The sequence below is a fragment of the Hipposideros armiger genome, unplaced genomic scaffold (assembly GCF_001890085.2).
Source record: "Hipposideros armiger isolate ML-2016 unplaced genomic scaffold, ASM189008v1 scaffold_20, whole genome shotgun sequence".
Taxonomy (NCBI): Eukaryota; Metazoa; Chordata; class Mammalia; order Chiroptera; family Hipposideridae; genus Hipposideros; species Hipposideros armiger.
Genome location: NW_017731370.1, coordinates 6,266,988 through 6,282,217, shown reverse-complemented (window position 1 = coordinate 6,282,217; position 15,230 = coordinate 6,266,988). Strand labels below are relative to the sequence as shown.

Genomic DNA, 15,230 nt, shown 5'->3' with positions numbered 1-15,230 from the left:
TTTGTGAGGGGTGTAAATGTCTAACTATTACACTGTTTTGTACACCTGAAACTATAAAAAAAATTAAGTCCCAAAGATTTAAGGGCTTTATCTGGAAGTAAAAGAGAAAGTGGGGATTCATAACTATTGATGACCATGAAGTAAGCAGTCAGAAACATAGTGTTTGACTCTCTCAGGTGGCTCATCTCAGCACTTCCTTCCTCCCCCATACTCAAATCCCAGTTGAGCTAACCACATTCCCACAAAGCCAAGGATATGGCAGAGACCTTGTCAGTAATAAGCACCATCAGGCCAAATTTCAGTTACTTTTTAAAATATAGCAGGAAAAATCAGGACAGCTGTTGTGCCTTCTTCATATCGCTTCTCAGTAGCCTTCATAGACTCTTCTAAGCCAGGCCACTTGGAAAGTTGGTGATATTCTTTATTTCTGAGGTAAAAATGAAATGAAATGAGTGGATTAAAATTTTCCACCTAGCACCACAATAAGCATTCACTGTATCTCACAGTCGTTGCTTTAAATGCTCCCAGTTGGTGATTGAGGGGGAGACACTTTCATTTCTGTTTCTATGGAATTTACAGCCCAAGATAGATAGCGAGTTGCTGACTTGTAAAACTTGCCCAATAACTCACTTGATTACCCCTCACCCCCTGAGAGTATGATCTGCCGTGTCAGGGAGGTTCGGGGCAGGGGCCCCCAACTCAGGGATAATCTCCTCAGGTCACTACTCGCCCACATGTCCATGAAGAGGGAAAAAGCTTAGACTGTGTTCTGATGACTTGTCCTCTGTGCTGCATGTGTAAACTGAGGCTGACGCAGGCAAAGGACAAAGAGTGCAAATACCAAACTTTCAGCAAATCGAGCTCGACAGTACTTTGCAAACTCTGGGATTCCCTCATGCCTAGACTTCCAGAGGTGCATTCTGGGTCAGAGGAAAGAAGCACACAGTGGTACCATTCTCATGGTAAAGCTCCACATGATCGAAAGGTTCTCACTGCCAGTGTCGATGTAGTCTGCCACATACTATCTGTGTTCTTTTGGGCGACTTGCTAACCTCAGTTAGGATCAGTTTTCTCATCTGTAAGGGAGGAATGGTGGTATTTATCTCATTTATTTCTTGAATGATTAAGAATAATAATAGCAACATTAGTAATAATTACTATTACTGTATTATTATGTTAATCTATAATAATTTCATGGATTCAGATTATGCATCAAGCACTCTAATGCCCAGAGGTAACCTATGAGATAGTTACTATTGTTGATGTCGTTGTGCCTGCTTTTAGAGATGAAGAAACTAAGCTCAGATAAGCCTGTAAGAGTCTGGCGACACCTGGATCAGGTCTGTCTGACCCTAACACCAATGTAAAATGCCCAATCATTTCCGGTGCTCGTAAAATGGTCTTTGTGTTTATTTACACGTGTTTGTTTCACATCCCAAAGGAAACGAATACACAAATACGTACCACTAGATAAAATGAAAGGAATAAGTATTTAGGTTGAAAGGCAAAAAAATAAAAAATAAGAAAACTTGGGAAATTATAGCAAATTAGGCGCACAATTAACAGGCAGCCACTCTGTACGTAGAAAACTGCCCATAACATTGAAAGGAGACACGGATTTGCAGCTTGTTATCCTGGTGGTCAAAGCGATGCAAGAAAGAAAAACAGGCTTAGGATTCGCATTGTGCATCATATTGCAAGGAAAGACACAGATCAGGAAAAACAGTTTTTCTTCGGTGTTAGGATTTGAGAAACTATCCTGACATGACGTATGAGGTAATGAAAAACACTGCTGCATAACAACCCAGTAACAAACACAGTCCGTACAGTTAAGAATTGCTCTGATTTCCACGGGTAGTTTGAATACATTTGGTGCAAAAATCTTCTAGTTGACAAGCATATTTTGGGCTTTGTCAGAAACCTTGTATTTAGAATTGGTCAGAACGTCTAAGAGGTCCCAGTGGAGAATTCCTGTTCAGGCAATTGCCTCCTAATATCTGATATGCTTTTATCTATGAGCTGTGGACACTATATGGCAAATGGTATTTTTTCCCTTTTTACTTTTGTTGCTAGAAAGCCTCGAGACAAAACAGCATCCGGTGTTCACTCTGCAGGACCTTCTGACAAAAAGCCTTTCTGAAAGCTATCTTCTACTGTCCTTATTTCACTATTTTGCCTTATTTTTCTTCTTCTTGCCCAGAGTTCTTATCCCATTTCAAAAATGATGTCTTTGTAGTGCCGTTTAAACAGCACTTCTGGTCCAACAGATTCCCAGGAGGTGCTCCAAAGCCCCACTCAACCTCTAAGATGAGCTTCTGAATTAGAAACAGGTGCCCTTCCTCCGGGCAGATGACCACAACGCATCATTCCTGAATTTGTATACCTACCTTTCGCAGCCCTCAAGGACTGACCCTGATGGGTTCTGGGCCTCGTGCAACCCCCTCAACTTGAGTAACTTCTTATTTATCGTTTATATATATTAGCCTGCTATAAAAATATTTTATTTGAAAAAAAAATGTTATTCATTTCATTTCTTAGTGCATGAATTTAGTTTTAGTGTGCTTTTGATATGCTAGGTGCTTGGAACAGATGTGAACAAGCGAGTTTCAAGGACTCTGCCCTCAAGGAGCTCATACTCTGGTGTGGGAGCCAGGCCATACATCAATAAACAAAGAAATGAAATAATCACAGACTGTTCGGTGCAAGCAAGGAAATAATCAGGAGACTATAACAGACTAAAATGAGAAGCCTGTTAAGGAGGTCAGGGAAAGCCCCCCTGAAGAGGGGATAATTAAGGCGAGGTCTGTAGGTGAAGAGGAACCAGCTAATGCTAACGGAAGTGGGAAGAAACTTCTGCATAGGAAGAACTACCTGCAAGTGCAAAGGCCCTGAGGCTAGAAAGAGCTTGAGACTTTCAAGGAGAAGGGTTCTGATGGTTCTAGTGAACAAAGCACAGAAAGTGGCACGAGATAAAATCTCTAGGATACACATTATGCAGGACCTTTTAGGCCTTAGCAAGGAGTTGGGATTTTATCCTAACTACGATGGGAATTCATTGAATGGTTTAATGAACAGATTAAACATTTAAAGAATCACTCTGGCTGCTGTGGAAAGCAAGAGTAGAAGTGAGACAATCAATCCATGAGAGGGATGATGGTGGTTTGCACCAAGGTGGTGCTGGTGTAAAATGAATATATGTGTGAAAAAAAAATGCTATGGAAGTAGACCTGTTAATAGTGTAAGGGTAGGGTGAAGGAAAGTTGAGGATGACTCTTAGTTTCAATAAATGGGTAGATACTAGTGATATTTATTGAGCTAAGGAAGTCTTGTGATGGGACAGGCTTGGAGCAAAAGGGTGCAGAATAAAGAATTCAGTTATGGACATGTTAATTTTTAAATATCTGAATAGAGATGTAAAAAGTTAGATATCTGAATTTGGAACTTGAAGAGAAATGAGCTGCTGTTATAAATTTGGGTGTCATCAACAAATAGCTATGGGGCTAATTGAAATCTAGGAACACAGTAGAAATGAATATTCCCAGAACCAAGTTCTGGGGAAAATGTAGAAGTTTGGTAATGAAGGCAAAGAGATTAAAGGAATGGAACACAACCAGGATATCAAGATTGGAGAGTGTTTCAAGAAGAAGGGGATAGTCAACTGCTTAGAGATCAAATCAGATAAGAAGAAGAACGTGCACTCAGCATTTGGCTGCATGAAAGTCATGGTGAACTTGGCCAGAGAAGTTTTAGAGAATGATAGGAATGGAAGGCAGATGGAATTGGTCATGGATGGTAAGAAAGAGAGGTAGAAGAGACAATGAATATAGAGAAACTTTTCAAGATATTATGCCCTAACAGGGATTAGAGACATGAGATAATAGATGATGAAGGTATGGTCACAAAATATGGTGAATACTTAAATTTAAAAATTTTTATTACAGTAAAAGACACATTGCCATTAATTCCCCTCAAAATACTTCCCCTCACTTCGAACACACCCCATAATTCTTGCTACTTTCTAAATCAGTCCTGGAAGTCCTCTTTCATGAGTGTCTTTAGTTGCGCTGTCGTGGCTGCCTCAATGTCCTGAATCAATTCAAACCATTTTCCTTTCATGGTCATTTTGAGTTTGGGGAAGAGCCAGAAGTTGCATGGTGCCAGATCCGGTGAATTAGGTGGATGAGGACACACCATAATGTTTTTATTTGACAGAAACCGCCGTACCAGAAGTGATGTGTGACATGGAGCCTTGTCATGATGGAGGATGAAGTAAAGACCTTCATAAAAGAGGACTTCCAGAGCTGCTTCAGAAAGTGGCAAAAATGATGTGCATTCGAAGCAGAGAGTATTTTGAGGAGGATTAATGGCAATGTGTCTTTTACTGTAATACATTTTTTATTTAAATATTCACCATATTTTTTTAATCACACCTTGTATTTGTGTTCTGAAGGAATGATCTAATAAAGAAAAAAAAATGAAATGTGTTAGGTGGTGATAAAGGACTGAAGTCCTTGTTTAGGCGAAAAAGGATCGAATCCAGAAGAGGATTGAACCTGGAGCAGAAGCGAGGGTGATTAAACGTTGGTGGTAGAAAGCATGCTTCATTAGGAGGAAAGAAGGAGAGAGGTTCTCATGATGGGTTTTCTTTACTCAGTGAAGCACAATAATTGACTGGGAGTAAAGGGGTTTGAGAAGAAATAATGAAACAGTCCTTTCAAAGAGTGGGAAATGTTTTAAAAAAGAATTAAATTCTGAATGTTATTGAGTTTCCATTTGAAGCTTGTAGTCTTGAATTTAAACAAATCCAGACAATCCAGTTTTGTGATTTTCTTCACCAAGATTAGTGATAAAATATGGATAAGGTAGATTTAGTTTTTTGGCCAAGAAAACGGAAAATGAGACATGGGAGTTGAGGGTGTCTGTGAGGATGTCATTGTAATATTGGACCATGGAAATAAGCTAGACAAGGATGGAAGTAACAGGAGAGGTCTGATGGATAAGTGAGAGATGGGCAGGGTTAATGAACAGGAAGTTGCAAAGAAGTTAGATAGAGGACAATAAAGACTCTAGAGCTAGGGGCTAGAAGGATCAGATGAAATGGTCCAAGAATGGGATGTTAGAAATCAAAATTTCAAGGTAGTGACGATAAGCTGTGGGGGCACTGAGTAACTGAGAAAGGAACAAAGAAAAAACATTATTGCAGTTAGGGAGACAAAGGAACTGAAAGTTCTACCTCAAAATAAGTCAAAAAAACCTTCTTATTCATTGTGCATATTTCATGGATCATCTCAAATCCTTATTTGGAATTGGATAGGTTGCACTAAAATAAATACTAGGACAGTAGCTGATTCATTGTGGGTTTACTCTGTAAATACGATTTTAGGACATACTTTTCAACATTGTGCACCAGAATTCTTCATTGCCATTAGGATATTGCTTGTGAAGTATTCTAAAATGTGTTAATTCTCATAGTTGAATTAGTTAACACATTGCGTACCGGTGACACAGATTTGTGTCTATCTATTTAAATGCCTCATCTTTTTAATAGTTTCCATTTCTGAATCATTGATGATGTAAGACTCCCTATGGCCTTTTGGGCCAAGAGTAATACATTTTGTCTGTTGTACAACACCCTTTTGATTTAGCCATATTTATGTGCCCAGTCTCATCCCTTGCCACTCCCTTGAGATGTTCTAACCACCCCAACTCTTCAGAAGTCCCCAGTGTCAGGACAAGCCTACGTGTCTTTACAAATGCCACTCCCTCTGCCTGGCTCCTTCTTCACCTGGATAACTTCTCATTCTCCAAGACCTATCGACAGGGTCAACCTCTGAGTCAAACCTTTTATAAGAAATTGAACCATCCAAAAGTGCCGCTTTGTGGGTCTAAAAACGTCACCTATTGGCAGTTTCATTTTGTTAGTAACTTGCTACCACCAATGGAAATGTCAGCCATACGTTATTGACAGTAGCTACTCCTCGCTGAATTGTAGCTGTGTGCTAAGGACTTTCTATTTACCATCTTGCTGAATTCCCACAATATGCCTGAAAGACAGGTATAAGTACTTCCATTTATTAGACAAGGATTCTGAGATTTAGAAAGGATCTTTCTGGGAGACACAGTAAATAGTAAATAAATGGCAGAACTGGGTTTTGATTCCCAAACCCCTTCCTTTGTCTTATTCATTGCTATGACTCCGGGGCCTAGCACATGCCTGGTACAGAGTTAAAATATATATGATAATTCTTCATTTGTCAGAAAACTACCCAAACAAATGGGAAGGCTGGCTTTGTTCATGACCTCCAGGACTCTCTAAGTTCTGTCACTTTATGGTGGCCTAGGATCTTGACATTGGATTTACCTGATAAACATTGCTGCTTCCCTGGAGTTTAGAAAGATGCATTTTGATAGATGAAGCTAAGAGTTGGAACTGCTTTAAAATATGAATCCTATAAGTACTCTTTATTTGTTTTAAGTCACTACCTTGATCCGTGTTTGCCGGATAGGTTCCTTTTCACTCGTTTTATTTACCTAGGAGGACAAGTTCTTTAGATCACGAGACAAACTGTGGATTTGTCGACACATGAGTGCCAGGCCTTGGTGTAATGCAAACAGAGGCGGAGAGCATCTGGGTTCATTTCCTGAATACCTTTATCCTTCAGTGACATAGAATTTTCCTGGTGTTCTTAAGCACAATGGTGCTTTCTTACTAAAAACCAGGAACCCTTTGGCAAATACCACATAGCTGCTCTGGGATCCTTGCATTTGGCTAACCTTCCTTCTTGACTCAAATTTTGATTCTGTAGTCTTCACCAGAGCTTCTGGTGCCAACGTCCACAGCAGTGGTTCTCAAACTTCATCATGCCTCAGAATCACCTGGAGAGCTTGTGGGAACATAGATTTCTGGTCCTCACCCCAGAGACTCTGATTCAGTTCTTCCAGGCTGCAGCCGTAGATTCTGTAGTGCAGTCAAGCGCCCCGGTAATGTGGATGCTGCTGGTCCAAGGGCTGCACTTTGAATAACTCAAAGTGCTAATCAAGTCCTGCTTCACGAGGCACAAAAGGAGGTTGGATATAAAAGCAAAAATCTCAGCAATATTCTGAGTAAACATCTGGATGCTGAATTGTGTAGACAAAAAAAAATACATGTATGTGACTCTCAAAAATAGTATGTCCTGATTTTTGACATTAGGTTAGATACGGGCAGTGAGTCCTCTTGGGTGGAGGGGGACCAGTGAGCAGGAACCTGGGAGCCCTTCTTTCCGGGAGCTCTTCTTCCATGATCTTAGCGAAACTTGCTTCTCTGTGACCTTCAGGACATCCGTGTGTTGTGTTCCTAAAGCTACTCTAGAGGAAGATGCTGTGTAAAATTGGTCAGTCTTTCAATACAAATGTGAATGCAAAAAGTTTTCAGAAAGAAAACACTCTATACTAAGAGATGTGGTCATTCAATTCAGAATGCAAAAGGGTGATTTCTCATTTTCCCTCGTTTGGAGGCTAAAAGTTATTTGCATTTTTATTAGATTCAAAATGGTGTGAGTCATGCAGATCAACACGTTTCTTTTTAACAGGAATCCATTGTGTTTGAACCCAACTGCCTCTTCAAAGTGGATGAATTTGGCTTCTTTCTGACCTGGAAAAGTGAAGGCAAGGTAAGGCACAGCACAGCAAGTTGATCTTTCCTGCTGTCTGGGTCAAGGCGTTTTACTGGGTTATCGGAAAACTCATGACGTATTTTTTCTATGTTTTTCGTTGCAAACATGTCATGACTTTTCCGACAACCCAATATTTCTCAATGACCAGTCAGAGTACCCCTTGAGGGCACGGACCCTATGCTTACTCATTTATTCAAGATTTTTAGAAATGTGCTTCCAGTGCCAGGCATGGGGACAGAGTGGTGATCAAGAACATTATCCTGCCCTCTTAGATTCCAGTCTAAGAGAAAAATCAGGCATCAAAAACAAAAGGGAAAAAAAGGTACAAGTCATTAAGTCATTGAGTGTTGTGAAAGAAAAGGTTAGGTTGTTACAAGAGCTTAAAACAGGCAGGTCTGATTTAATCTTGGCAATTAGGGAGGTTTCCCAGAAAAAAAGTGGTTCCAGCTGAAATCTCAAAGGGGCAATAGGAGTGTGTTCATCTGGCTATACCGCGGGCCTTAACTCAGTGCGCGGCACAGTGTACACATTTCATGAACCTGTGAGCTGAATAAAGAAAAGTAGAATTGGAGTTCTATGTAAATAGTATTACAGCCACTTACTCTTTTATGTACACCCATTATATGTAAAAAAGTACAGCATTTTGTAAACATTTTATAAATAATTATTCAGAGTTGCATTTATGTGTGTATATCTACGTAGATATACACATACACACACATACGTATATATACACACATTTGAAATTGGATGTTTTGGGTCTTGACTATTTCTGATTGGGACAAATTATTATTGTTTACCTTACTCTCTAATCAGCGTTGCCTTCATCATCACAAACATTCGCTAAGTACCTTGTTTGTGCCGTAGGACTGGCAGAACTTGGGCTCATTGCTGTATTTTATTCTCTCTTTTCAGGAAGGACAAGTGCTGGAATGCTCCCTCATCAACAGTGTTCGGTTGGGAGCCACACCAAAGGTGCCTGCGATTGGTGTTTGCTGTTCTTCTAAGCACAGATTTACTTAGCTCAGAAATGGTCTCCTGAAGACTATTTAACCTGTTACTGCCCCCAAATCATCAGCTGGGAATTAAGAACACAGTTTAGAAATCTTCTCATCAATAACTGTTGGGTGATTTGGATTGCATTATGTTTAGTTGTATCAGAAATGCTGTTAACCCTTGAAAGCAAAGACCCGAGTTAAGGGAACTTGGAAATTAATTACAAGTCCCCCTGTCCTTTTTTTTAGCAAACAGTGAGTCATCGTTGGTCTGTGGGTGATGTGGAAATTTAATGGCGTGGGTAATTCCATATTTGTGCACCTGTGCATGCAGACATTGTCTCACCTTGACGGCCCGGCTTGCCTCTGAGGGGGAACAAAATGACAGAGCGCGTAAATCAGCCTTCTTCACAGTGACTGATTTGTTTGAATAAGAAGTTGTTTGCATAGCGGTGCTAGGAATATCAAAGATTTTTTTTTCTAGAATATTCTAGCACAGTGTTTATTTTCTTTTCCATAAAAGCCCTGCAGGTTTTTAGATGTTCAAAACAAAATTATGTTCCAAACTTTGTTTTTTATTGTTTTTTTTTTTTTAAGCTGTCCTCTTTTGTGTTGGTTCAGATTTCTGTGTAATTATGTTGGCATTTCCTCCTGACTTCTTTCCGAGGACAAAGACACTATTTTATTTGCTAATTAGTGTAAACTTACACAGTCTTCATTCCAAATGCAGATGCCATGGTTTCTAGAGGTGAATACACTCACTCTTTGTGTCCAGGCTCCTTGAGGGACTTAATCTCATTTTTGAGTAACCATGGTTGCTGGTTGTGGCAATGCCATGCTTATTTGTGTGAAACCTCAGTGACTCGTTTCCGGTGAGAGACCCCTTCAATCTTTGTGGGCACAGTCAAGTCCCAGTCAGAGTCTTTCCATCATGTTATCATATTCCAGATCCTTCATAAAGACCCTTGTACATGATTTTCTAAATAACATTACAGGACCTTTCTTACCATAAGTGTTCCAGTAATCTGTATAGTATTACAGATTTTACCTCTGTAAGTTTTAGAATAATGCTAGATGTCTAGCATTTTAGATAGAAAAAAAATTATATATATATATATATATATATATATATATATATACACACACACACACACACACACAAATTTTTTTGTCAAATGTGGTTTCTTTTTACCATGTTTTCTGCATGCTCTCTCTGTGATCTAACATATTTTTTTTCTTATTTATATACCTCTATACAGGATCCCAAAATCCTGGCTGCTCTTGAAGCTGTTGGAAAATCAGAAAATGATCTGGAAGGGCGGATAGTGTGTGTCTGCAGTGGCACCGATCTGGTGAACATCAGCTTCACTTACATGGTGGCTGAAAATCCAGAAGTGACCAAGGTAGCGTCAGTGAACCGCCTCCCTTCCTTCCCCCCCACCCCATATGTGTATATGTGGTACACGCAATTTTTTATGTATTATATATATATATATATATATATATATATATAATATATAAATATATATATAAAATATATATAAAATATAATAATTGTATAATAATTTAAATTTTTAAAAAGTATTTCAATTGCCTTGGTGGAATGTTGATGTAGAAAATTCAGCAAAACAGAATACCCTTTGAGCATGTCGCTCATATACACCGACAACCCAAATACCTTCTGTGACGTGTTGCAGGAAAAATTAGCCCCAGCACCTCTCAGACTTGAATGTGCACAGGAGTCACCGGAGATGTTGTGAAAATTCATGTTCTGATTCAATAGGTCTGAGGTGGGGACAAAATTCTCCCTTTCTAACAAGTTCCCTGTTGATATAGATGCTGCTGGTCTGACAACCACAGTTTGACTAGCAAGGGGCTACATCAGCCCTGCCTAGTGGAAATAGAATGCAGGCAACAGATAAAATTTAAATTTATCTAGCAGCTACATTTAAAAAGTAAAAGGATCAGCGAAGTTAACTTCAGTAAAATAATTTATTTAACCTAATATATCCAAACTCTTTTCATTTTAACATGAAACCAATATAAAATTTATTAGTGACGTATTTTACATTCTTCTGTTTATATTAAGTCTTTTTACAGTGCTCAGTAGCTACCTAGGGCTAATGGCTGGACACACAGGTCTCGATGGTTAAGATAGCGTAACCCCTCCCAATAAATCATTGAAGTATTTGGTTATGATCCATCTTTTAATACCATAGCCAGCATATCATTGCCCTGGCAAGCGAGACTAAAAGAGATTTTGGCCCAAGTAGACGGACAGTCTCAAATTTAAGTCATTTTTCTGCAAGGCATTTGTTTCAACGGTGGTTTTGTTCTGAAAAGCGTTCCCATTATCTTTCTTTCTGTAATATATATGAAGAGACCTGCCTGTGCCTTTGCTGCCCCATCGCAGAGACCTGGGTTTGGGGGGATGCTGGGGACATTTTACCATTGATATTACAAGGAGAAACTCAGTTCAGAGTTGAATGACAAAGGCCATCATTAGAAATCTCAAATTTTATAGCTAGGAGGGAATGTATGTAAGATCGTTGGAGTACACTGAGATTAGAAGACTTACCCCTGGACCCAGAGCTGACTGGTGGCAGAGTTGAGTTCTGCAGACTCCAAAGCAATAAAGGCTCTTCTGTCCCTCCTCAAAGTGTGGTCCACATTCCAGCAGCAGTGGCTTTACCTGGGAGCTCCTTACACATTAAAGCCACAGGCCCACCCAGACCTATTGACCCAGAATCTTCATTTTTAACAAGACCCCCTCCCCGCCTGGTAACTTACACATGCAGTGAAGTCTGAGAGGCACCAGCTTTGTGGCTTTGGAGCCAAGAGTGGAAGTTCCATCTTACCTGAGAGCCTTTGCTTCTGTCCCTGTGAAGGCTTTGTCGGTTTTGTGCTATTGATCCAGGTCACCTCCCTTTGGGAGAATAAATTTTGCAGTGCCTTCATGTTCTTTTATTATTGTGCTCAGGTCAACACTGAGTTTGAATGGTTTCTTGAACCCTGATGATCTAAACAAGCGTTATTCCTGCTTCTTGTAGTTCACACCTGTATATGTCCTACAGAGGTGTTTTAGTTGCAATTTCCCATAGCAACAATCAGCCCTCGAAGTTCATACTGACTACCCACAAAGCAAAAAGGATTGTGAAGTCACATACAGATATTTAGCCACCTGAAATAGACCTGTTTCCTGGCTTTTGTCAACTCATCATATTATAAGAGACAGGATGACTAGGTATGAGCTTACGAATCTGGGCTTTGGGACCAGGTTGCCTGGCCTCAAATCCTTGTTCTTCCACTTGGCAGCGATGCGTCTGAGACACACAGCTTGCCTCTCTGTGCCTCATTTTTTTGGTCTGTAAAATAGGAATAGTACTAAAATATCTGCTCTTAGGATCATTGTGAGGATTACATGAGTTATGACATGGAAAGTGCTTTGTGCACTTGTCTTTCTCGTTGAAAACCTCGATGTGTCTTAGCTATTATGGTCACTGGGTCACAGAATTTTAGAGCTGGAAATGGAACTTAGGAAGTGCTTCCCAGCACCCATTTTTCAGATGAGAAAAGGAAGCCAAGGAGTTGAAAGAACTCACACCTAAGACTATACAGCAGTCTTGGCCAGAGTCCAGCCTAAAACTCGGGCCTCCTATGTCCCATGTAATGCTACCCACTCCTCCCATGACCTCAGCAAGTGCCGTCCTGGGAAGATGGTGCAGTTCAGTAAATCCCGAAACTGTCTTGCCTCCCATGGTTTTAATTGCCCTCAGTCTTGGTCCATTTTGTTTAAGAACCACATTCTGAAACCTGTACTCATGTAGTATATATGTGTATGTTTGATGCAGAGGGTATATACTTAAAGATAAGAGGTTTTTTCCCAGTATCATTTTCACTGAACTTTAAGGTAAGTAGCCAGACAAGTAAGGACTATAAAATAATGCTATCCTGGATTTTCATTTCAAACTCAACACTATTTAAACCTCCTCTTATTGAAGAAGCTAAATGTTTCTGGCAAACGAAACAGTTCTGGGAACTGTTGCTTAGAATTTCATATTTCATTGATAGCATAATAATTAAATATAAATCACACTACTCAAACTAGATTTTCCATATTATTAGAGCCTGTCCTGTTGGCAGATTGACACATGGAGAAGATACTGAAAAAATTTTTTCACTAACTATATATGTATGTGAATTAACTTGCCCACTTCCTGATTGTAAAACTTAAAATATTGTAGTAATCTAGATCAGAATACTTACCACTTCCACCACTGACAACATTTTCCCCATCACTACCATTTTGTTCCTATTCCTCTACATGTGTTTTTATCCCTAACAGAACACAACAAACCATCAAAATGAGAGGATTTATACAGAATACGCACAGATGTAATTACCTCAAGTCAAAGTGATGGTGGAATTCATCAATTAAATCAGGTCAAGTGAGAAATGTAGAGCTCTCCCAGTGTACCTGAAATGGTGTTTGCGACATAGCTTGTGGTACTACTCTAAAGTGAGTACAGCCTAGGAGGCTAGAATCATGGCATCATAGGATGTGCTAACAGCCCTTTTAGCCAGCTGTATTCACAAAAGTCAGTTAAAGCAAGTTATCATTTTTTAAAACAACACATGTATACCTTAAACACTTTATTTTAACTCAAAGCATATGAATGTGATTCAATTCTTGGCCAGTCTTTTAATGTTAGGGCCAAAGTGTTTTCACTAGGGTCTGTTAATTGAAGTCGATGTATTTTTTGTCTGTACCTCATCCATAATGCATCACCTCAAATACCTAGTTTTGTTTCTCTAAAGTAGAATGGAGACTTCAAAGACACTCGTGGAGCAATGCGAGTCGAGAATCCTACAACTGTATGCCTTCTTTCCCTAATCCTTTAGTTGTCTTGTTCACAAAAGATTTTTTTTTTAAAGATTTTTTAGCAACTTGCCTTTAAAGAAATCTTTCCAAAATATTCAACTAGAGAAACAACAACCTCTTTCCACAAGCATATTTCATTGGTTCACATAACCATTTATTATTAATACAATTAACATATAAATAGGTTTGAATACAAACATAAGTAACTCATGGTAAGCAAGTAAGGTAAGAGCAAAAGAGTGCAACGTTGGAAAGTGGCTTATTAACTCTGAGAGTTCAGCACTTTAAGGGTGTTTTTCGTGTTTTATGAACATCTGACATGCCTTGGTCTGACCAGTGAGATGTAAATTAAGAGAGTCTTTAGTGTAGAACTTGCTTGGGAGTCTTTATCTTATGAGATTCTTCAATCTATTCTGAATTCCTTGACTCTTATGACAAAATCTGACCATTCTGTAAAATTGCCGTAGCCAAACATTTACTCCAGACAAATGAGCCCACTTTCAACTTCATGTGCTCCCCAAGGCGGGCCCTTTCCTGACCTTTCCTGACCTTGAGCCATTTTACCTTCTTTGTGCTTCCACTTCTCAAACTCATCCTCTGATGTTTTCCTTCTTATTTCAAGTGGGCGTTTTAAGCGTCAGTAAAATTTTACATGAAATCTGAGTTTCTTAGGGTTGAGGTTTCAAATAAATACAAAATATTTTCCAGTACACATGACTGTGAAAATATGATTGTGCTTTTTGCTTTCTTTTTTCAATAAAAGATGACACCAGTATAAAAGACATTTTTGTAGCTCAGCTTGTCTTGTCTTCAGCTGCCGTCTCTGCTTATGTAATAATAGAGTAAAATAGAGTAAATAGAGTAAAATAGAATGAAAAATAGAGTCCGAAGCTTGCTTTGCCACTGTACCTCTTTAGAAGATTTGAGCTCAGCTCTGTAGACCTTTCTCCCCTACAAAATACATGTCTAATGGTATCGGAAAGTGCAGTTCAAGTCCAAGCTTTTCACCCTTCTCCTACAGTCATTTCAAGTTGCTGAGCCCATGAACGCCTCCTTGCACGGGTTCTTTAACGAACACTCATATGTAGACTCTTGCTGCTTCTCACCACCACCCAGGCCAATATCATTTCTCCCTTAGCTGGTTTGTCTGCCTTGGCCTTGCCCCTTTTAAGCCAGTCTCAAAATAGCAGCTGGAGGGATGTTCTTAAAATGTAATTCAGATCACATTATTCCACGGCTCAAAAACTTCCAAGGCTTACAAGGCCCTGCAAAAGGCAACGCTCGTCTCCCTTCTCCTTTCTGTCTTCATCTCCCTCTTTCCTCCTTGTATTTCCTTCCAGCCTCAGGGACTTTGCACGTGCTGTTCCTTTCGCCTGGAACATACTCTTTCCCCAACTCCATGCACTGCTTTCTCCCTCACACCCCTCAAGCCTCTGCTGGAATATCACCTAGCGGGAGCTCCCCATCTCACCACCCCTCAAGCTTCCTAACACCACATCTGCTTTGTTTTTCTTCACAGCACGGATCACTATTAACATAACATATATTCGCTTGTTGTCTTTCTTCTTCCATATGAAGCCCATGCCCCTGTCACTGCTGCATCTCCAATATCTAGAACAGCCATACCCAACATTTAATAAGTACTCAGTAAATAACCTGTTTTATTGAGGTCTTTATGTTAACTGAATCAATAAATTC

General features: G+C 39.6%; 1 protein-coding gene across 1 annotated transcript in view; it reads left to right on the top strand.

Annotated features, from left to right (window-relative positions):
- The window catches only part of PLCB4 (phospholipase C beta 4), a 168,515-nt gene that overhangs the window by 21,455 nt on the left and 131,830 nt on the right, over nt 1-15,230 (top strand). Inside the window, exons 2-4 of the mRNA XM_019635242.1 lie at nt 7,572-7,652; nt 8,571-8,630; nt 9,910-10,053. Coding sequence (XP_019490787.1) covers nt 7,572-7,652; nt 8,571-8,630; nt 9,910-10,053 — 285 coding nt within the window. The remainder of the gene's footprint in view (nt 1-7,571; nt 7,653-8,570; nt 8,631-9,909; nt 10,054-15,230) is intronic.